The sequence below is a fragment of the Sinohyriopsis cumingii genome, chromosome 2 (assembly GCF_028554795.1).
Source record: "Sinohyriopsis cumingii isolate HCF-2022 chromosome 2, ASM2855479v2, whole genome shotgun sequence".
Classification (NCBI taxonomy): domain Eukaryota; kingdom Metazoa; phylum Mollusca; class Bivalvia; order Unionida; family Unionidae; genus Sinohyriopsis; species Sinohyriopsis cumingii.
This window is the reverse complement of record NC_142962.1, coordinates 106,609,214-106,625,964: the sequence shown is the minus strand read 5'-3', so window position 1 is coordinate 106,625,964 and position 16,751 is coordinate 106,609,214. Positions and strand designations below refer to the sequence as shown.

At 36.3% G+C, this 16,751-nt stretch overlaps 2 protein-coding genes across 2 annotated transcripts in view; one reads left to right on the top strand and one right to left on the bottom strand.

Annotated features, from left to right (window-relative positions):
- LOC149805569 (uncharacterized) overlaps window positions 1-976 on the top strand; it is a 71,281-nt gene extending 70,305 nt beyond the window's left edge. Inside the window, exon 6 of the mRNA XM_089950192.1 lies at window positions 741-976. Coding sequence (XP_089806318.1) covers window positions 741-842 — 102 coding nt within the window. The 3' untranslated portion in view covers window positions 843-976. The remainder of the gene's footprint in view (window positions 1-740) is intronic.
- Window positions 977-1,451: 475 nt separating this feature from the next.
- LOC149805565 (uncharacterized) overlaps window positions 1,452-16,751 on the bottom strand; it is a 460,129-nt gene continuing 444,829 nt past the window's right edge. Inside the window, exon 2 of the mRNA XM_089950193.1 lies at window positions 1,452-1,591. The gene's annotated coding sequence lies outside the window, so the exon portion shown is untranslated. The remainder of the gene's footprint in view (window positions 1,592-16,751) is intronic.

Below are 16,751 nucleotides of genomic sequence, written 5' to 3'. Positions count from 1 at the left end.
ATAAATAAAAATCATTTTGTAGTCACCCTGTATTAACATCTCAGCACTTTTTCTCACTTTATCCTATGTCATATCAAATTGATTGTGTATTATATACCATCTCTGAAGAAATTAAAGCGCGAGAGAATAAACTCAACGTTATTGGACAAGCTCTTTATTATTATTATTATTATTATTATTATTATTAAATTAGTGTTTTTAGGATTTTTGCAATATTTACGTCATTATTTTGATCAATGGTTTTTACTCTCCTTATATTTTTGGTATATTTTCTAATGGTTGAAATTATCTAGAAACAAAATGATTTTATCCGAAAGAAATTCGCACAAAAATCTGTTCTTAGTATTTTAAATGCTGAATAGGAGATAACGAGCTTGTTGGACGAGAGCTGGGTTAATTATTCTCTGGGCTGTATTTGAATGATATTTGCAAAAATATGTGGAAGCTGAGCTTCGGGGCTTCTGCGTGATTAGACTGCTACATAACCAGCCCTTTAAATGTGCAAGCTAGAGGGACTGAACCAGTGGCCGGGGAGGAGAAAGGTTGGTGGCTTAAGGGCCGACCATTTATTTTATTTGGAGGAGTAGGGCCCGAGATACTGTCGCAAAAATCTCTGGCCTTAAAAGTGCTTGTAAAAAGTACTCTCTAAAAGATAAATGAAACGATATATATATATAAATTAATTAATTTGTTTCGAAAATAACATGTATTACTGTCACACATTTCACCTTTTTTGACAGCTTCTGGATGTAATCCATACTTGCTGGCTCAGTGAGATGCCTCCGCCAACTGGTGACCTAGTAGAAGAACTCACAGATCCAGTCACTGAAACGGAGGTGTGATTTCTGTCATTTCCTGTGTGAGTTGGCGAAGAACAAAATTAAAAGCAGAGGCTGATATGAAAAGATATAGAGACGGTGTCTTTGAAATAGCTAAGTTATTTCGAAAATTTGCGTAATAAGAGTGGATAAAGAACCCGGTCAAAAGCAAAAGAAGCACTGTTTCGAATCTTGTTGAAAAGAAAATGAACAAAACGACTTGTTATTTTGTGGATGTTTCGGAACTGGTTGGATTTAGAATGTGAAGTTATGTGAGTGACCGAATTACCCTGTAACAGCAACAGATTTTGAATATTACTCAAAGAGATTGAAGGTTATTGAGATGATGATTCCTGTTGAGATAAATTGCTTGGAACAACAACAAAAAAATAAAAAAAAAATTAATTTCTTAAGATGGCTGAACGTAAATATGTTCAAACTCTATCATGGAATCAGACTGGTTCTTGGAATCTCCATACAATTAAAATGTTGCAGTTCTGTGATAATTCTTAGAAACATTGTGTTGGATCATTTGTCCTCGTAATCCATAACCTGTATTTTGAAACATATTGCAAACGTGACATAAATATTTTCTTAAACTTGTGAATTCATGAAAGAGCTTCACGTCACGTCATCCACAATACGGAGGTGATAAAGATATTCACTGTTATTTTATACAGGTAATATTTTATAGTGTGTGTGCGTGTCTTTTATTACACAGCACACTTGTTTTGGGTTACATTAAATATGGTAACATTGATGGTTGATGTTATCTGTGATAATTTTGAAATAACTCGTTAAACAAACGGTTTATTTCAATTATATATTACCTATCGGTCTCAACCATATCTAAATGTAAAAAACCGAAATAACTTCAGGATTCTTTGTTTTAATATGTACACAAACGTGACAAACCTGTGATATATGACAAAAGAATAAGAATTCGAGTAAACTGTGCCAAAATATTGTTTTATATTTTATGAAATCTACAAATCATCTTAAAAAGTGAACTAGATAGGAATTCTTATATTATGTAAATAATTCATGAAGAATGATGATATTTGATTTACTATTTATTCAGTAGTCATATCCGCAGTCCCGAAGGTCTATCAGAACCTATGGTTGTTTTTATAGTTCGTCTTGTTGGTGACGAATATTGACTTTTCAAGTTTTTCTGTGTTCTTTATTATGAAAATGGTACGCTTTACAGAAGTGTATGGATTCATTGTCAAGAAGTCTATAGTAAAATCATTTAATAATTGTGTTCTGCAAACGTTAGGATTCTGGATGAGTCCTCTATTTTGGGGGTGGGGTTGGGGTGGGAATGGAGGACGGATACGTACTCCTATATAAAATGTCCATTCCCCAACCATAGCTGCAGGTTCTGAATCTAGTGTGCTAATTAAAACCTTTCCCTCTATTGTTTACAAATATAAACATGCAGCATAGTTTTTTCTTCTTTTGTCGTTCATTAAAACAGTCGCGATGCCTTAAATGTTCCAAAATATGAATAAGAGTTGTTATTATTGAAATAAATGCATATACCCAGTCTAACTGAAATCCTATTTATTCATTTTTTTAAAATACGCACACTTAAAATGTAGTACATATGTATTCTTATGTATTCTAATTTATTGGTGTGTGTGAGAAGTTATCCTAACATTTAGCACAATATGTAATCTTAGTCATCGACTTAAAGCAATAGTTTTAGAATGTATTGTATATCCTCGCGTATTATAAGTCTTATCTAATTGCAAACAACAACGATACAGAACTGCCGGCGGATTATTATGGTCTGTGCTGTTTGTTAGGACTAATATGTGGCAAACAACATAGATCACGATCTGCCGGAGTATTTGACGGTTCATCGGGGTCTATTTTGTTTCTAGAGATGAATCATTCTTGTACGTACGGCGTATGTCACTGACTATTGTAAGGTACGGTGGTCCAACATCACATTATATATACGAACTACGTGAAGATCTAACAGTTACCACTGAGGGGTCATGTTCTTGTGACCTTTTAATTCGCCAATGGAAATGCAGCCTTCACAAATCTGAAAGTCAATCAAATCGTTTGGCACACAGTGGTGCTCTTCAGCCAAACTTTTCAGTCTCCCAAACACGAAGATAAAAGACTTCATCTGATTGGCTGATAAAATTAACACTTATCTTAAAAACGTAGGTGACCAGAACATGACCTATCAGCGGTCATTGTCAGATCTTCACGTAGGAGAGTGGAGATCTGATTTTAATAAGATTTCTGCTTAACAGAACTGCAAGTCATAAATTTGGAAGTATCCATTATTAGGCGGAACATAATCTGGCTTTTAGCAGGTATTTCACTGAAGGCATTATTACAAAATAACATTTCAGAGTATTACCTTTTTCCAAGTTAAGTTGACAAAGGATTTTCATGGTGATGGCATTTTAACTGTTTCTTTTGGATTTAACTATATAGGTATTGTTCAAGCAATAGGTAAATTCAAGGGCAATGGTCTCTTTCTCGTAATTGCTCCAAGCAGACATTTTTATATATTGTTTACTAGAATTTAATTTATTTAGATTTTTTTAAACAGGAATTGGAAAAAGTTGGACAACTTTTCCTATAGGATAGCTACCTAATTATGATATAATTATACATTCTGTAAGTAAAAACTAAATTGTTTTGTTTAATCTTTGTAACATCTTTTGTCAGTTATTAATGTATAAATGTTGAATTCTCTGATTTCATCATCACTTTATTCACTCACGCATAATTCTCACCAGAATGCGGACATTTTAGACCGAGATTTACCGTCGCAAAACGCACCATCCAATCAGGTGTAAATCAGAATTAGTTTAAACAGTACATACACCGGTTGCTTCCTGCTAGAGGTGCACTGTACATAAGTGAAAACAGTAGATCTTTTGTATACTTCTTATTGTTTTCAGACAAAAACCATGTTCTTTTTTTAGTAATGTCATACGTCGTCATTGTAACATTCCAGTCATACGAATCATATGGCAGCTTGCGAGACTGATATCATATCAGATGTACATAAACATTTACTAAATCATTATCTTCCCTCATATATGTCAAACTATTTTGCTACCTGTAATGTGACAATTCACAACTTCCAGAATGATGAACAGAAAATAAAATAATTTCTCTTCTCAGAAGATATCAGTTGTTTTTGTTCCGTTTGTCAAATTTTACGGAGAGTATGTCTTGGTAGTCAAGCAGTTGATATTTGTTGGGGTTTTAATTTTGTTTTGTATTTTTTATTCATGTTTCTCTTTTTGTGATTTGTTAAAATTGATTTCGGCTGCTACATTTTAGATGCATTTATATAATACACCAAAATGCTAATTGCTTTAATGACCTGTTTATTACGTCTAGGCTACTTATGCCTTGCTTATCCTCGCATAATGCTCATTCAATAAAGTTACAATTATTGGTCCATGTTATGCTAAGGAAATGTTATGCTAAGGAAATGTTATGCTTAGGAAATGTTATGCTAAGGAAATGTTATGCTTAGGAAATGTTATGCTAAGGAAATGTTATGCTAAGGAAATGTTATGCTTAGGAAATATGGGGATAGGAAAATCTGGATTCAATAGAAACATTTCATAATGAATTTCCAAGTAAATTTCCAAGTAAATGACAAAAATACGAAAACGTAATCCGTCTATATATGTCATGCAGAATTAGGCCGCACCCACTACATATAAATGGCGTTTCATAAATTTAATATTAAAATCATAACGTATCTGAGATTTTGTTTATCATATAGGGTTTAATTTAATGGAAATAGTTTCGAGGGAAAGAATAAATAATTTTGTTTAATCTCTCTCAGACGATGTACCATGCAATTGATGGGCTTAAAAACTATTCCCAGAAGCCAGTTCAATTATTAATATGCAGTTCTATATTCAGTAACATTTAAGAGCATATTCTTTTACAAATTATAAATCAAACAGCAATTTTCCTTTCAAATCAATATAGCATTTTTACAAAAATAGCATCATATTTCAGCACTGGATCCCTGATGAAATTCCTTTATAATGTCGAATAGTTCACTCTGGTTAGGTTAGACGCGCCATATGCATCGATTTCGATGAGAATGCATACAACGTGTCCGCCTAAAATGTGTTATTTCCACTACTATGGCTGCAATATTGTATCCGGCAGAAAAAGCAGTCTTCTAGTTGCTGGATTGATGTGGTTGAGTGAGTTTCCGTCAGTTGGGAGACCGGCATTTGTCGACATTCTTTTCAAAATAGGGGCGAGTTTATCTACTCCAATAGGTTAACATTTAAACCACATCTGCAATAGGGTCAGGGTGCTTGTAACATGTCCACCCCAACTCCAGCCCTTTATCCGTTGATAGATACCCTTCATTTTATTCGTAATGATCCCCTGCTGGGTAAATTGTGATGTGATGTGATGTGATGTGATGTGAAAAGAAAAAGAAAAAGAAAAAGAAAAAGAAAAAGAAAAGAAAAGAAAAGAAAAGAAAAGAAAAGAAAAGAAAAGAAAAGAAAAGAAAAGAAAAGAAAAGAAAAGAAAAGAAAAGAAAAGAAAAGAAAAGAAAAGAAAAGAAAAGAAAAGAAAAGAAAAGAAAAGAAAAGAAAAGAAAAGAAAAGAAAAGAAAAGAAAAGAAAAGAAAAGAAAAGAAAAGAAAAGAAAAGAAAAGAAAAGAAAAGAAAGGAAAGGAAAGGAAAGGAAAGGAAAGGAAAGGAAAGGAAAGGAAAGAAAAGAAAAGAAAAGAAAAGAAAAGAAAAGAAAAGAAAAGAAAAAGAAAAGAAAAGAAAAGAAAAGAAAAGAAAAGAAAAAGAAAGAAATTATGGAAGGAGGGGTATAAAAAAAACTTCCCACGATCGCTCACAATCAGTAAAGATAATCCATCGAAAGAACTGTATGGGCTGATTTGGACCAATCCGACTGACAAGTGTTATGTTAACAAGTTGACATATACAAATATTAAAGTGCACACACTATATGCAATACTATGATAATTTTCAATATATGTATGCATAACGTATGATAGGCTATAAATGGCGGTCAGCATGTTTGGTGCAGGAAGAATGCGGGAAGAATCACAGGAGGCTAAAAGCAAGCTTTCTTACTTCCCCGCCTTGGTAGAGATGAGACCCGACTCAACACGGACAGAGGTGACATATTTGAGTGCTCTGTAAAGGCGAGCACCTTAGACCAATCTGCCACCCTGAGCCACGGAGAATAAAATAAAATGTCAATTATGGCAAACTGAACGATGCTCATATATGTTGATTTTGTCCTTTATTGACCATAATGGATAACACATGTAAAGACCATTCTTCGAATCTGCAACAAGGGGCCCCGGATGGCCGAGTGATCTGAAGCGCTCGCCATTATATATCACTGCAATCTCGCTTCTGTTCGCGTGGGTTCGAGTATATGGCTCGGCCGGTGTGGGCATGTGTGAAAGACGCTAATTATGGGGGGTTTCCCGGGTTCTTCCTCAACCTGTGATACTGACCGCAATGTGTAACCACAATGGACTCTGACCCTGCACCCCAACATCAATGTCCAAATATAAAAAATGGGTTGGCAACGGTTAGAGGAAACTCGGTCTAACCCACATCGAACCCACGTGGGCAGAGGTGAGATGACAGTGCTCGGTCAAGGCGAGCGCTTTAGACCACTCGGCTACACGGAGCCCCAATTTTAAACATGAGTAGAATTAACAGAATATAACAAAACTTTTATTTTAAAAAATTATAATCAGCCCATATATAAATGACATACGAGTTATACATGTGCGTAATATAAATAAGAAGGAAATACAAAAGGGAAAGAAACGTGAATTCAGGAAGACAGAATAGACAAGAAAAGACCGAAAGTAAACATGCATTATCTTACCATTACAAGTCAACGGAGTATGTAGTAAGTGAACCATCAATGAAAATATTTTTGGAGTTTGAAATTAACATACTTCGCTATCGGGACCTTACCTTATCTTAACGTTTTGTTGTTGTTGTTTTGGCTTTAGGTTGCGAGATGTGTACAGTCATGTCACAGGATGAAGCCGGGTTGGGACTGGATTAGGGAAGACACAAAAAGCAACTGCGTTTACAAGAGGTTTATTTAAAAACGCAATTTAAATATTAACAAATCTGACACCATTATAAACAAAAAGATAAGGAAAATTATAAAGTTCCTAACATGGAACTATCAACAATTAACTCAACGAGAAAAAAAACTCATAACAAACGTGAATTCCCATCACCGATCAACAAAATAAAAGTGACCTACACCCCAATATAAAGAGTCTTGAATGTATCGTTCAAATAACGATTTAGAAAAGAATGTAATTATGAATGTATCGTTCAAATAACGATTTAGAAAAGCAGGTAAATTTGAACGTATCGTTCAAACAACGATTTTGAAAAGAATGTAAATTTGAACGTATCGTTCATAAAACGATATTGAAAAGCAGTGTAAATTACGAACCTATCGATCGTTCACATAACGATATAGCAATAGGGATGAATGAAATTACGAACCTATCGATCATTCACATAACGGTATAGCAATAGGAATGAATGAAATTATTAACCTATCGATTGTAAACCGATATTGAAATACGTGTAATTATGAACCTATCGATCGTAAACCGATATTGAAATACGTGTAATTATGAACCTATCGATCGTTCACATAACGATATAACAATAGGAATGAATGAAATTATGAAATGCAATTGTGGAAATAACATGGAACACTATGACCATTGTGGCGCCCGTTTGACGTCCAAGATGTTCCGGTTCCACGCGCTCTAGTCTATGGCCAGAGAAGCACCCACGCACGGTCCGCTCCTCTCAGTCTGTTGAAGGATCCCTCGAGAGCCTTCACATCACAGACCCGATGGTCGCGAAGCCCTGGTCCCTCGCACCGAGAAAACCAGTATGCTCTTCAGATCCAACGTCACCATAACACAGCGTATACGTCACACGAAACCACACAGAGTTCTGTGACTTCACATCAAAACATTATAAGGTACGGCATAAGGCATGGCGGCATGTATAAGGCAGGTATAATGCAGCTCTATAGCTGGAGATTTGCTTTCGTAAAGGGATACGCTTCCTGACAAGACTCTGCGTAATGTGATTTGGTTATAGAGAATTTGCTCTATATGTACACTAGCTGTGACAGATATGCGCAGCTAGGTACTTGGGTTTCCCGCTGCCGGCAATTTGCACGTGCATGGGTCCGAGTTTCGCTCAGGATTTCGAAATAACTAGAGCCGAAAAAATATACCACCCTCGGGTGACGCTGTACGCGGCAACGAAACCCGAGTACATTTTTGACAACATATACATATTGATATACCTGGTACACAATTTCGTGACACATGTGACTCGGAATGCAAATGGCGAGATCCAGGTCTCGTCTATCTCCAGATTAAAGACATGACGTTATTCAAGTTTGTTAGGCCGGCTAGTAAGTGGTTACCCTATGCCGACACCAAATGGTGTCGGCAAATTCCAACCTTTCGATAGGGAGTGGACTCTGACCCTACGCCCCAATATCAATGTCCAAACGTCAAAACTGGGATGGCAAGGGTCAGAGGAAACTCGGACTAAATGTGGGTATTAAGGGAGAGAGCTTCTAGTAGCTTCCCGTGGGTCATTTGTTCTTACCGTGATTTCTTCTGGGTTCTTCCTCTACCATTTATACTGGCCTTCATGTATCTTGCGCTGAGAAATGGCTTTAAACCCCCAAAAAACAACATGTTTACACTCGAACAGGGGAGATCATGTTCTGTCGATGAAACATTTAATGGCCGACATGAGTCTGAGTTGTTTGCGGTTGAATGCTCATTACGGTGTAACTGTTTTTGAACCTTGTTGAATGCCATTACGATGTAATTGTTTTTGGACCTTTTTGAATGCGCATTACGGTGTAACTGTTTTTGGACCTTGGTGAATGCGCATTACGGTGTGATTGTTTTTCGACCTTGCTGAATGCGCATTAATGGTGTAATTGTTTTTGGACCTTGTTGAATGCTCATTACGGTGTGATTGTTTTTCGACCTTGCTGAATGCGCATTAATGGTGTAATTGTTTTTGGACCTTGTTGAATGCTCATTACGGTCTGATTGTTTTTCGACCTTGCTGAATGCGCATTACGGTGTAACTGTTTTTGGACCTTGGTGAATGCGCATTACGGAGTAACTGTTTTTGGACCTTGTTGAATGCGCATTACGGTGTGATTGTTTTTGGACCTTGTTGAATGCTTATTACGGTCTGATTGCTTTTCGACCTTGTTGAATGCGCATTACGGTGTAACTGTTTATGGACTTGTTGAATGCTCATTACGGTCTGATTGCTTTTCGACATTGTTGAATGCGCATTACAGTGTAATTGATTTTGGACCTTGTTGAATGCGCATTACGGTGTAACTGTTTTTGGACCTTGGTGAATGCGCATTACAGTGTAATTGTTTTTGGACCTTGGTGAATGCGCATTACGGTGTGATTGTTTTTGGACCTTGTTGAATGAGCATTACGGTATAATTGTTTTTGGACCTTGTTGAATGAGCATTACGGTGTGATTGTTGCTGGACCTTGTTGAATGCGCATTACGGTGTAATTGTTTTTGGACCGTGTTGAATGCGCATTATGGTGTAACTGTTTATGGACCTTGTGGAATGCGTATTACGGTGTAACTGTTTTTGGACCTTGTTGAATGCGCATTACGGTGAGATTGCTTTTGGACCTTGTTGAATGCGCATTACGGTGTAATTGTTTTTGGACCCTGTTGAATGCGCATTACGGTGAGATTGCTTTTGGACCTTGTTGAATGCGCATTACGGTGTAATTGTTTTTGGACCTTGTTGAATGCGCATTACGGTGTGATTGTTTTTGGACTTTGTTGAATGCGCATTACGGTGTAATTGTTTTTGGACCGTGTTGAATGCGCATTATGGTGTAACTGTTTATGGACCTTGTGGAATGCGTATTACGTTGTAACTGTTTTTGGACCTTGTTGAATGCGCATTACAGTGTAATTGTTTTTGGACCTTGTTGAATGCTCATTACGGTGTAATTGTTTTTGGACCGTGTTGAATGCGCATTACGGTGTAATTGTTTTTGGACCCTATTGAATGCGCATTACGGTGAGATTGCTTTTGGACCTTGTTGAATGCACATTACGGTGTAATTGTTTTTGGACCTTGTTGAATGCGCATTACGGTAAGATTGTTTTTAGACTTTGTTGAATGCGCATTACGGTATAATTGTTTTTGGACCGTGTTGAATGCGCATTACGGTTTAATTGATTTTGGACCTTGTTGAATGCGCATTACGGTGAGATTGCTTATGGACCTTGTTGAATGCGCATTACGGTGTAATTGTTTTTGGAACTTGTTGAATGCTCATTACGGTCTGAGTGTTTTTCGACCTTGTTGAATGCGCATTACGGTGTAACTGTTTTTGGACCTTGTTGAATGCGCATTACGGTGTAACTTTTTTTGGACCTTGTTGAATGCGCATTACGGTGTAACTTTTTTTGGACCTTGTTGAATGCGCATTACGGTGTAATTGTTTTTGGACCTTGGTGAATGCGCATTACAGTGTAATTGTTTTTTGGACCTTGGTGAATGCGCATTACGGTGTGATTGTTTTTGGACCTTGCTGAATGTGCATTACGGTGTAATTGTTTTTGGACCTTGTTGACTGCTCATTACGGTGTGATTGTTGTTGGACCTTGTTGAATGAGCATTACGGTGTAATTGTTTTTGGACCGTGTTGAATGCGCATTATGGTGTAACTGTTTTTGGACCTTGAGGAATGTGTATTACGGTGTAACTGTTTTTGGACCTTGTTGAATGGGCATTACGGTGTAATTGTTTATGGACCTTGTTGAATGCGAATTACGGTGAGATTGTTTTTGGACTTTGTTGAATGCGCATTACGGTGTAATTGTTTTTGGACCTTTTTGAATGCGCATTACGGTGAGATTGCTTATGGACCTTGTTGAATGCGCATTACGGTGTAATTGTTTTTGGACCTTGTTGAATGCGCATTACGGTAAGATTGTTTTTGGACCTTGTTGAATGCGCATTAAGGTGTAATTGTTTTTGGACCCTGTTGAATGCTCATTACGGTGTGATTGTTTTTGGACCTTGTTGAATGCGCATTACGGTGAGATTGCTTTTGGACCTTGTTGAATGCGCATTACGGTGTAATTGTTTTTGGACCTTGCTGACAGATATGTAAATCTGATGATTCACAGGGAATAGCTAGAGAAACGAGAAACATATTTAAAATTTTCATCGGAACTATATATTTAAATTAAAGCTATTTGCAGGTCCTTTTACAGTGAGTTCGCTATCATTATTAACAAAAGTTACGTTTCCCATATTGTAGATACGTTATTCACGTACTGTATATTTGAATAAAGCATATAATTAAAACCTCTGTGTGTGTGTGTGTGTGATTATGATTTTTAACGTAACTTTAACAATTTTTCAGTCATATCGCTACGATGTCTGCAGTGTGACAGCTTATAGTAATTTCTAGCACTGGGACATCATGCCGCAGACATGTAGCATGATGTCCCATCCAGTCACATTATCCTCACACCATGCCGACCAGTCCTAACACTAACCTTTTAGTGCTGAGCGCCAAGCGAGGCAGCTGTTAGTCTCATTTTTGTAAGTCTTTGGTATGACTCGGCAGGGAATCAAACTCACGACCTCCCGCATCCGAGGCGGACGCTCTAACCACTATGCCAAAATTCATTTGGAACTTGTATGATTTCGTGTTGGACACAAATTTTATTACATATATCAGGGGTACACATACCCCGGCGCGTGAACGTGTTCTGCCCTGCCCTCATGGCAAATTAAAACAACACAGAAATCTGGCCCATGAACGATAATGATATTAAAGAAATGAGTGGTTGCGGCTCTCGAGTGGTCTTAGAAAATGCAATCTGGACCTTGGCCGAAAAAGGTTGTGCACCCCTGACATAAATGATAGTGTTAATAACATTTTTGACTTCATAGTTGTTGACCCAGATAGATAGTTCATTGTAACTGGTTACAAAATTTCAAATTCCGGTCACCATTAGAGCAATTATAATAACCCGCAGTAAAAATAGGTCAAATATTTCATTTTTATAACACGTTTGGGTCAGTACTTCAGATCTGTCTGCCAAGTTTTAGCCTAGAGACAGTGATATTCCTGAATTATTTGGAGCTAAATCAATAGAAATACTTGTCTCCAAACAATATAATTGAATAGAGAGATACTTTCAGGGTAATTCTGCTGACCTTAAACACCGGACATTGACGTTATTTGGACCATAGTGTAAACAGATTGAAGACACATATCGTAAATTTAGCATTTATGTGTGGTTCCTTATCGATAACCAGAAAATGAAGGGTCAACCCAGTATGGAGCAGCGATCTCTCAGGGTTTAACAAATGGTCCCCCCTTTAAACAGGTGACTGCGCTCTAGAGGTTTGTTCAAAATTTGACTCTAAGGACATAAACGACGTAGCACTATTGAGCGCACATTTCAATATTTATCTTCTCCAAATTCGGTGAAAATTATATTATGAACATATGTATTTTATATACCATAATGCTAAATAAGAAAATCTAAGCGCTTGATTATCGATTCACGTGGCCTTTACAGTGGTGATTTATGTACTTTGCTATCATGCTGACTCTCGTATTTGTCAAAAGCTTGCTGTGATCACAGACAAGCAATATTTTATTGACAGTTGTCGGCAGGTCAATTAAGCTCTCTCAGTATCGCTGTAAATAATATATGCACTTAATGATTATTTAAGTTAGACTGTAATACTGTATATAATGTACTTTTTTGCAAGTCTGCGCTAATGTTTTGTTTTTTTTTTTACATTTGGATTATAACTTTGTTTCCGGTAAGTTTCAACATTCGGTGTACTTGGATCTTATAGTGCATCACTGATTAAATTTAAAAATGTTATAATCGTAGCATTTATCTTAAATAATCTAAACAATATTAATCTTTGGAGCAAAATATAAGAAATACATGTTAGCATGCTAGTTGGGATAAATACTGAGTTATGTAATAAAATAGTTTGTCTTGAATAATGCTATTTTTCATCATAGTTATAGTACCCAATGAGCTACGAACAGATTAGACCCTACACAAATGTGCCAGCTAAACCAAAGTGTTGTTTCTGAAACTTTTGACTGAAATCTACACTTGTTTATCAATAAGTAGATCTGAAAGGCACTGATACAAGGACACCTTCTGTTGACTGCCTGATTCACCAACCACGCTACAGCTTTCCTTCAGATGAACACGAACCAAGGGAATGGTAAGTAACTTGCTATGACATAAATATATTGCCACCTCACGCAAAGTCAAACCCTACCCCACGTTAGACATGAGTCTTTAGAAGCAAAAGAAGAAATCAAAAGTGCATAAGTCTACTGAATTTGGTACGAGTGAAATGATTGGTCAGCATGAATATCTTGTGATAATGACCATATCATGTACGTAGTTTCATAGCATTCAATCCCAAACTGCAAAAGTATGTTCGAAAAGTTTGTGGGGTTTTTTTTTGTTGGGGTGGGGTGTTCTTTGAGTTATGCACTGTGTTCAGCTGAAAGGGGAAGTAAGTCTCGTATAAATTACTTGATTAAAGATGTGTCAGTATGTAGATTTCTTTTTATTTACTATTGCAATATACCAGCTGTCCCAATAGCATATGTAAAATATTAACTTAGCTATGTTTGAAAGCAATATATATATATATATATATATATATATATATATATATATATATATATATATATATATATATATATATATATATATATATATATATATATATATATATATATATATATATAATCAGATTAGAGTAAGTGATAAATTAACATTGTAGTATCTTTTTAGATAGTACTACATTCAAACTGATTCAATTGTCAGTATAGATTTTCATTACTTGATGTACTGTATCAGTATTAAGTAATGCATTACTTCTCAGTTGTGTGTGTGTGTGTGTGTGTGTGTGTGTGTGTGTGTACGCGCATTTTGGATTTTTAATGTATTGTCCATAATTTTTCAGTCATATCGCTACGTTTTTTGCAGTGTTTTTATAAGTCTTTGGTATGACTCTGCCGGGGTTCGAACCCGCGACCTACCACATTTGAGGTGGACCCTCAAACCACTAGACCATCTGAAAGTAACACATTGTTTATCATTAGATGATGACCATAATATATAATACTTTTCACAGTGATCCATAAAAAAATGCATGACAAGTCGATCAAAAGTTTATATTGCACTGCATTTTGCTGCGTCTTCAGGTGATAAAGATAACATTTAGTAAGTTTCGTGGTAATCTATCCAAAACTTCGGGACCAGGTGTGCTAACGAGATTGTGTGCAGGACGGACGGACAAACGGACACGAAGACTGCTTTTAACCCCAACCCTCAGGTATAAAAAAAACCCAAAACATTTCTCGTTCGGAAAGTACCGTCACAAACGATAACTATTCCAGGTATGAAAAAATGCAACACTTATCTTATAGGGTACTCAAAATTAGAACATCAGAACATGCACTTTACCCGATGCCTGTCAGATCTTCGTTATGTCCGAGATCTCGATTTAATCAGACATGGTTTCTGATCGTTGAGTTCCGGTGATGACATAAGAGTAACCTTACGGAAGAATTATCGTACAAGCGTTGGGTTAACCATAATGTCAGAATGAAAAACGACTTTGACCTTTTACTCATTTTGAACCAAATGTGTTCAAATCAATATTGATAATGCTGTAATAATAATACTATAATAAATATATAATAAAAATGCTGAAAAGGTAACATAATAATATAATAACAAACGCACTTAGGAATAGGTTACACTATAGCAATTATACTTCTATTACATGAATTTTGTAGACATATTTTTAGAAACAGACTCAAGATGTTTTAATTACAGTCTGTGGTCAGAGAGATCACTGACCAAGATATAATGAACATCTGCGGGGGGGGGGGGTGTGACAAGGAGGTGGGTTGCTCCCCCGTAAGGATTTTTAAAAAATCCATTGTGCAGTTTGTAAATAGCACCTTTGATTTTTGCTCACCCACACACGCACACGCGAAAAGTGGCTTTCCACCCCATCCCCAAAAACATTCCTGCGGTCACCCATGCAATATATCAATATTGCTTTCTCATTCTCAATAATGAAAGCAAGAACTTACTGCTCTGAGGAAAAGTGGTAAACACTCCTAATAACCCGCACAGAAGTTTGGAAGGGTAAAATATGTATGATTTGTCCCTGGTTAACAATTTGTTTCAATCTATTACAAACTGAAAATCTTAACATCAAAGGCTGATAAATATACAACTCGTCTTCAAGAGATCTCTCTTATGCAGAGAGTAAATACATTATTTGCCCAAGTATTTTATCAGTGCATAGTATAGACCCATTTGCCATTGCCAACAACACAGATCCAAGTCTGCTTTCGAATAATACGACCCCAGATTACGACCTATGTTGTTTGCTTGAAATCAAATATTGAACAAACTGCGCAGATTCTGATTCGTCATCCCGAGTCATGTCGTGGAAGATCTGCATGGAGCTTTTATGTAGAGGATGTTCGTGACTGATTGAACGTTACACAAAAGAATATACAATACGGATTTCGGCTTTTAATCAGGTAAAACTTTCGTAAACAGAATTTGCAAATTTGGTCAAAACTGGAATGGGTTTATCAAGTATGGACATGCCACTGGAGAATGACGGTTTATTTGTTTTAATTTTTTTATTTTGGTATGACTTGTGTGTTTTTACAAGTAGTTTACCCTGTTACGTCGTATCAGTGAAGGATCCCCATTTTTTGCTCCTCAACTACACTTGACACTGGATAGATTTCAAAGTAATTTGGGTGTAATTTATCTGCACTTAGCTTCGACTGATACCCCATGTCAATAAATGTGTTCCATCCAAAACTACGCATAAGCGACTTGAAAGAAAAAACATACATCGGGATGATCCGATAGCTAGGTCACGCGTCTTAAAAGACCAAAAGAAAGGTTACTTGAAATAAAATGTTGCCGCAAAAAGTTATGCTGATGTAGTGTGCTATTGTTTGATTGTTTGCTTTTTTTCCTTATCTGTTAGGTTTTTATTACTTTCTTTCTAAAAACATGATCATACAGTAAAACTATGAATACTCTAGGATTAATTTTTTTAATTCTCGGCACAACTAAAATGACATGTCCAGTACAGACTCCTCCGTCATAAAACGTCATACTCAAACATACCGTCCCTGTTTCTCCTTGCTGACCCTAGCACTTCCCCACTTATGGTAATAACGTTTAAAAAACGACATGTCTACCCTAATGTAAAAATAAGTGCAACAGGAAACACACATATTTCGGGAGGGGGACGGGGACCTTAGTCGAAATAGATTAATCAATAATGTTTTGTTAGGTTTTGTAATCGAGTAAAGTTTTATTACTGAAGGCTTACAGACTTGGAAATCTTGTTTTAAATTAATAAATGTGGTGTTATGTTCGGTCAGACTATTTTCATGTAAGATTTGGGGTTCGAATAAAGTTTTATAAATGTGCAAGGGATCAGGTAAAAACGTTCTTTTTAATGTGACCTCAAAAATCCAGGAAACAACAGATGAAAAAAAACAACAAAAAACACAAAGAACTCAAACCCAAATATGTGGGCTCACAATCTCTTAAAGTTGTAAAAGTTCTACTGTACCACGCATATACCTCGACTATTATGCATTCAAATATTCGAATAACTCCTCACTCAGTCCTGGTGTAAAACGGCATCTTAGCTGCGACCTTGACAAATTCAACTTATAACTCGAACTCAGAATAATTCGGTCTGTTCCACATCGAATTTTTGAAGTTTGTCTGTTTTCTAAAT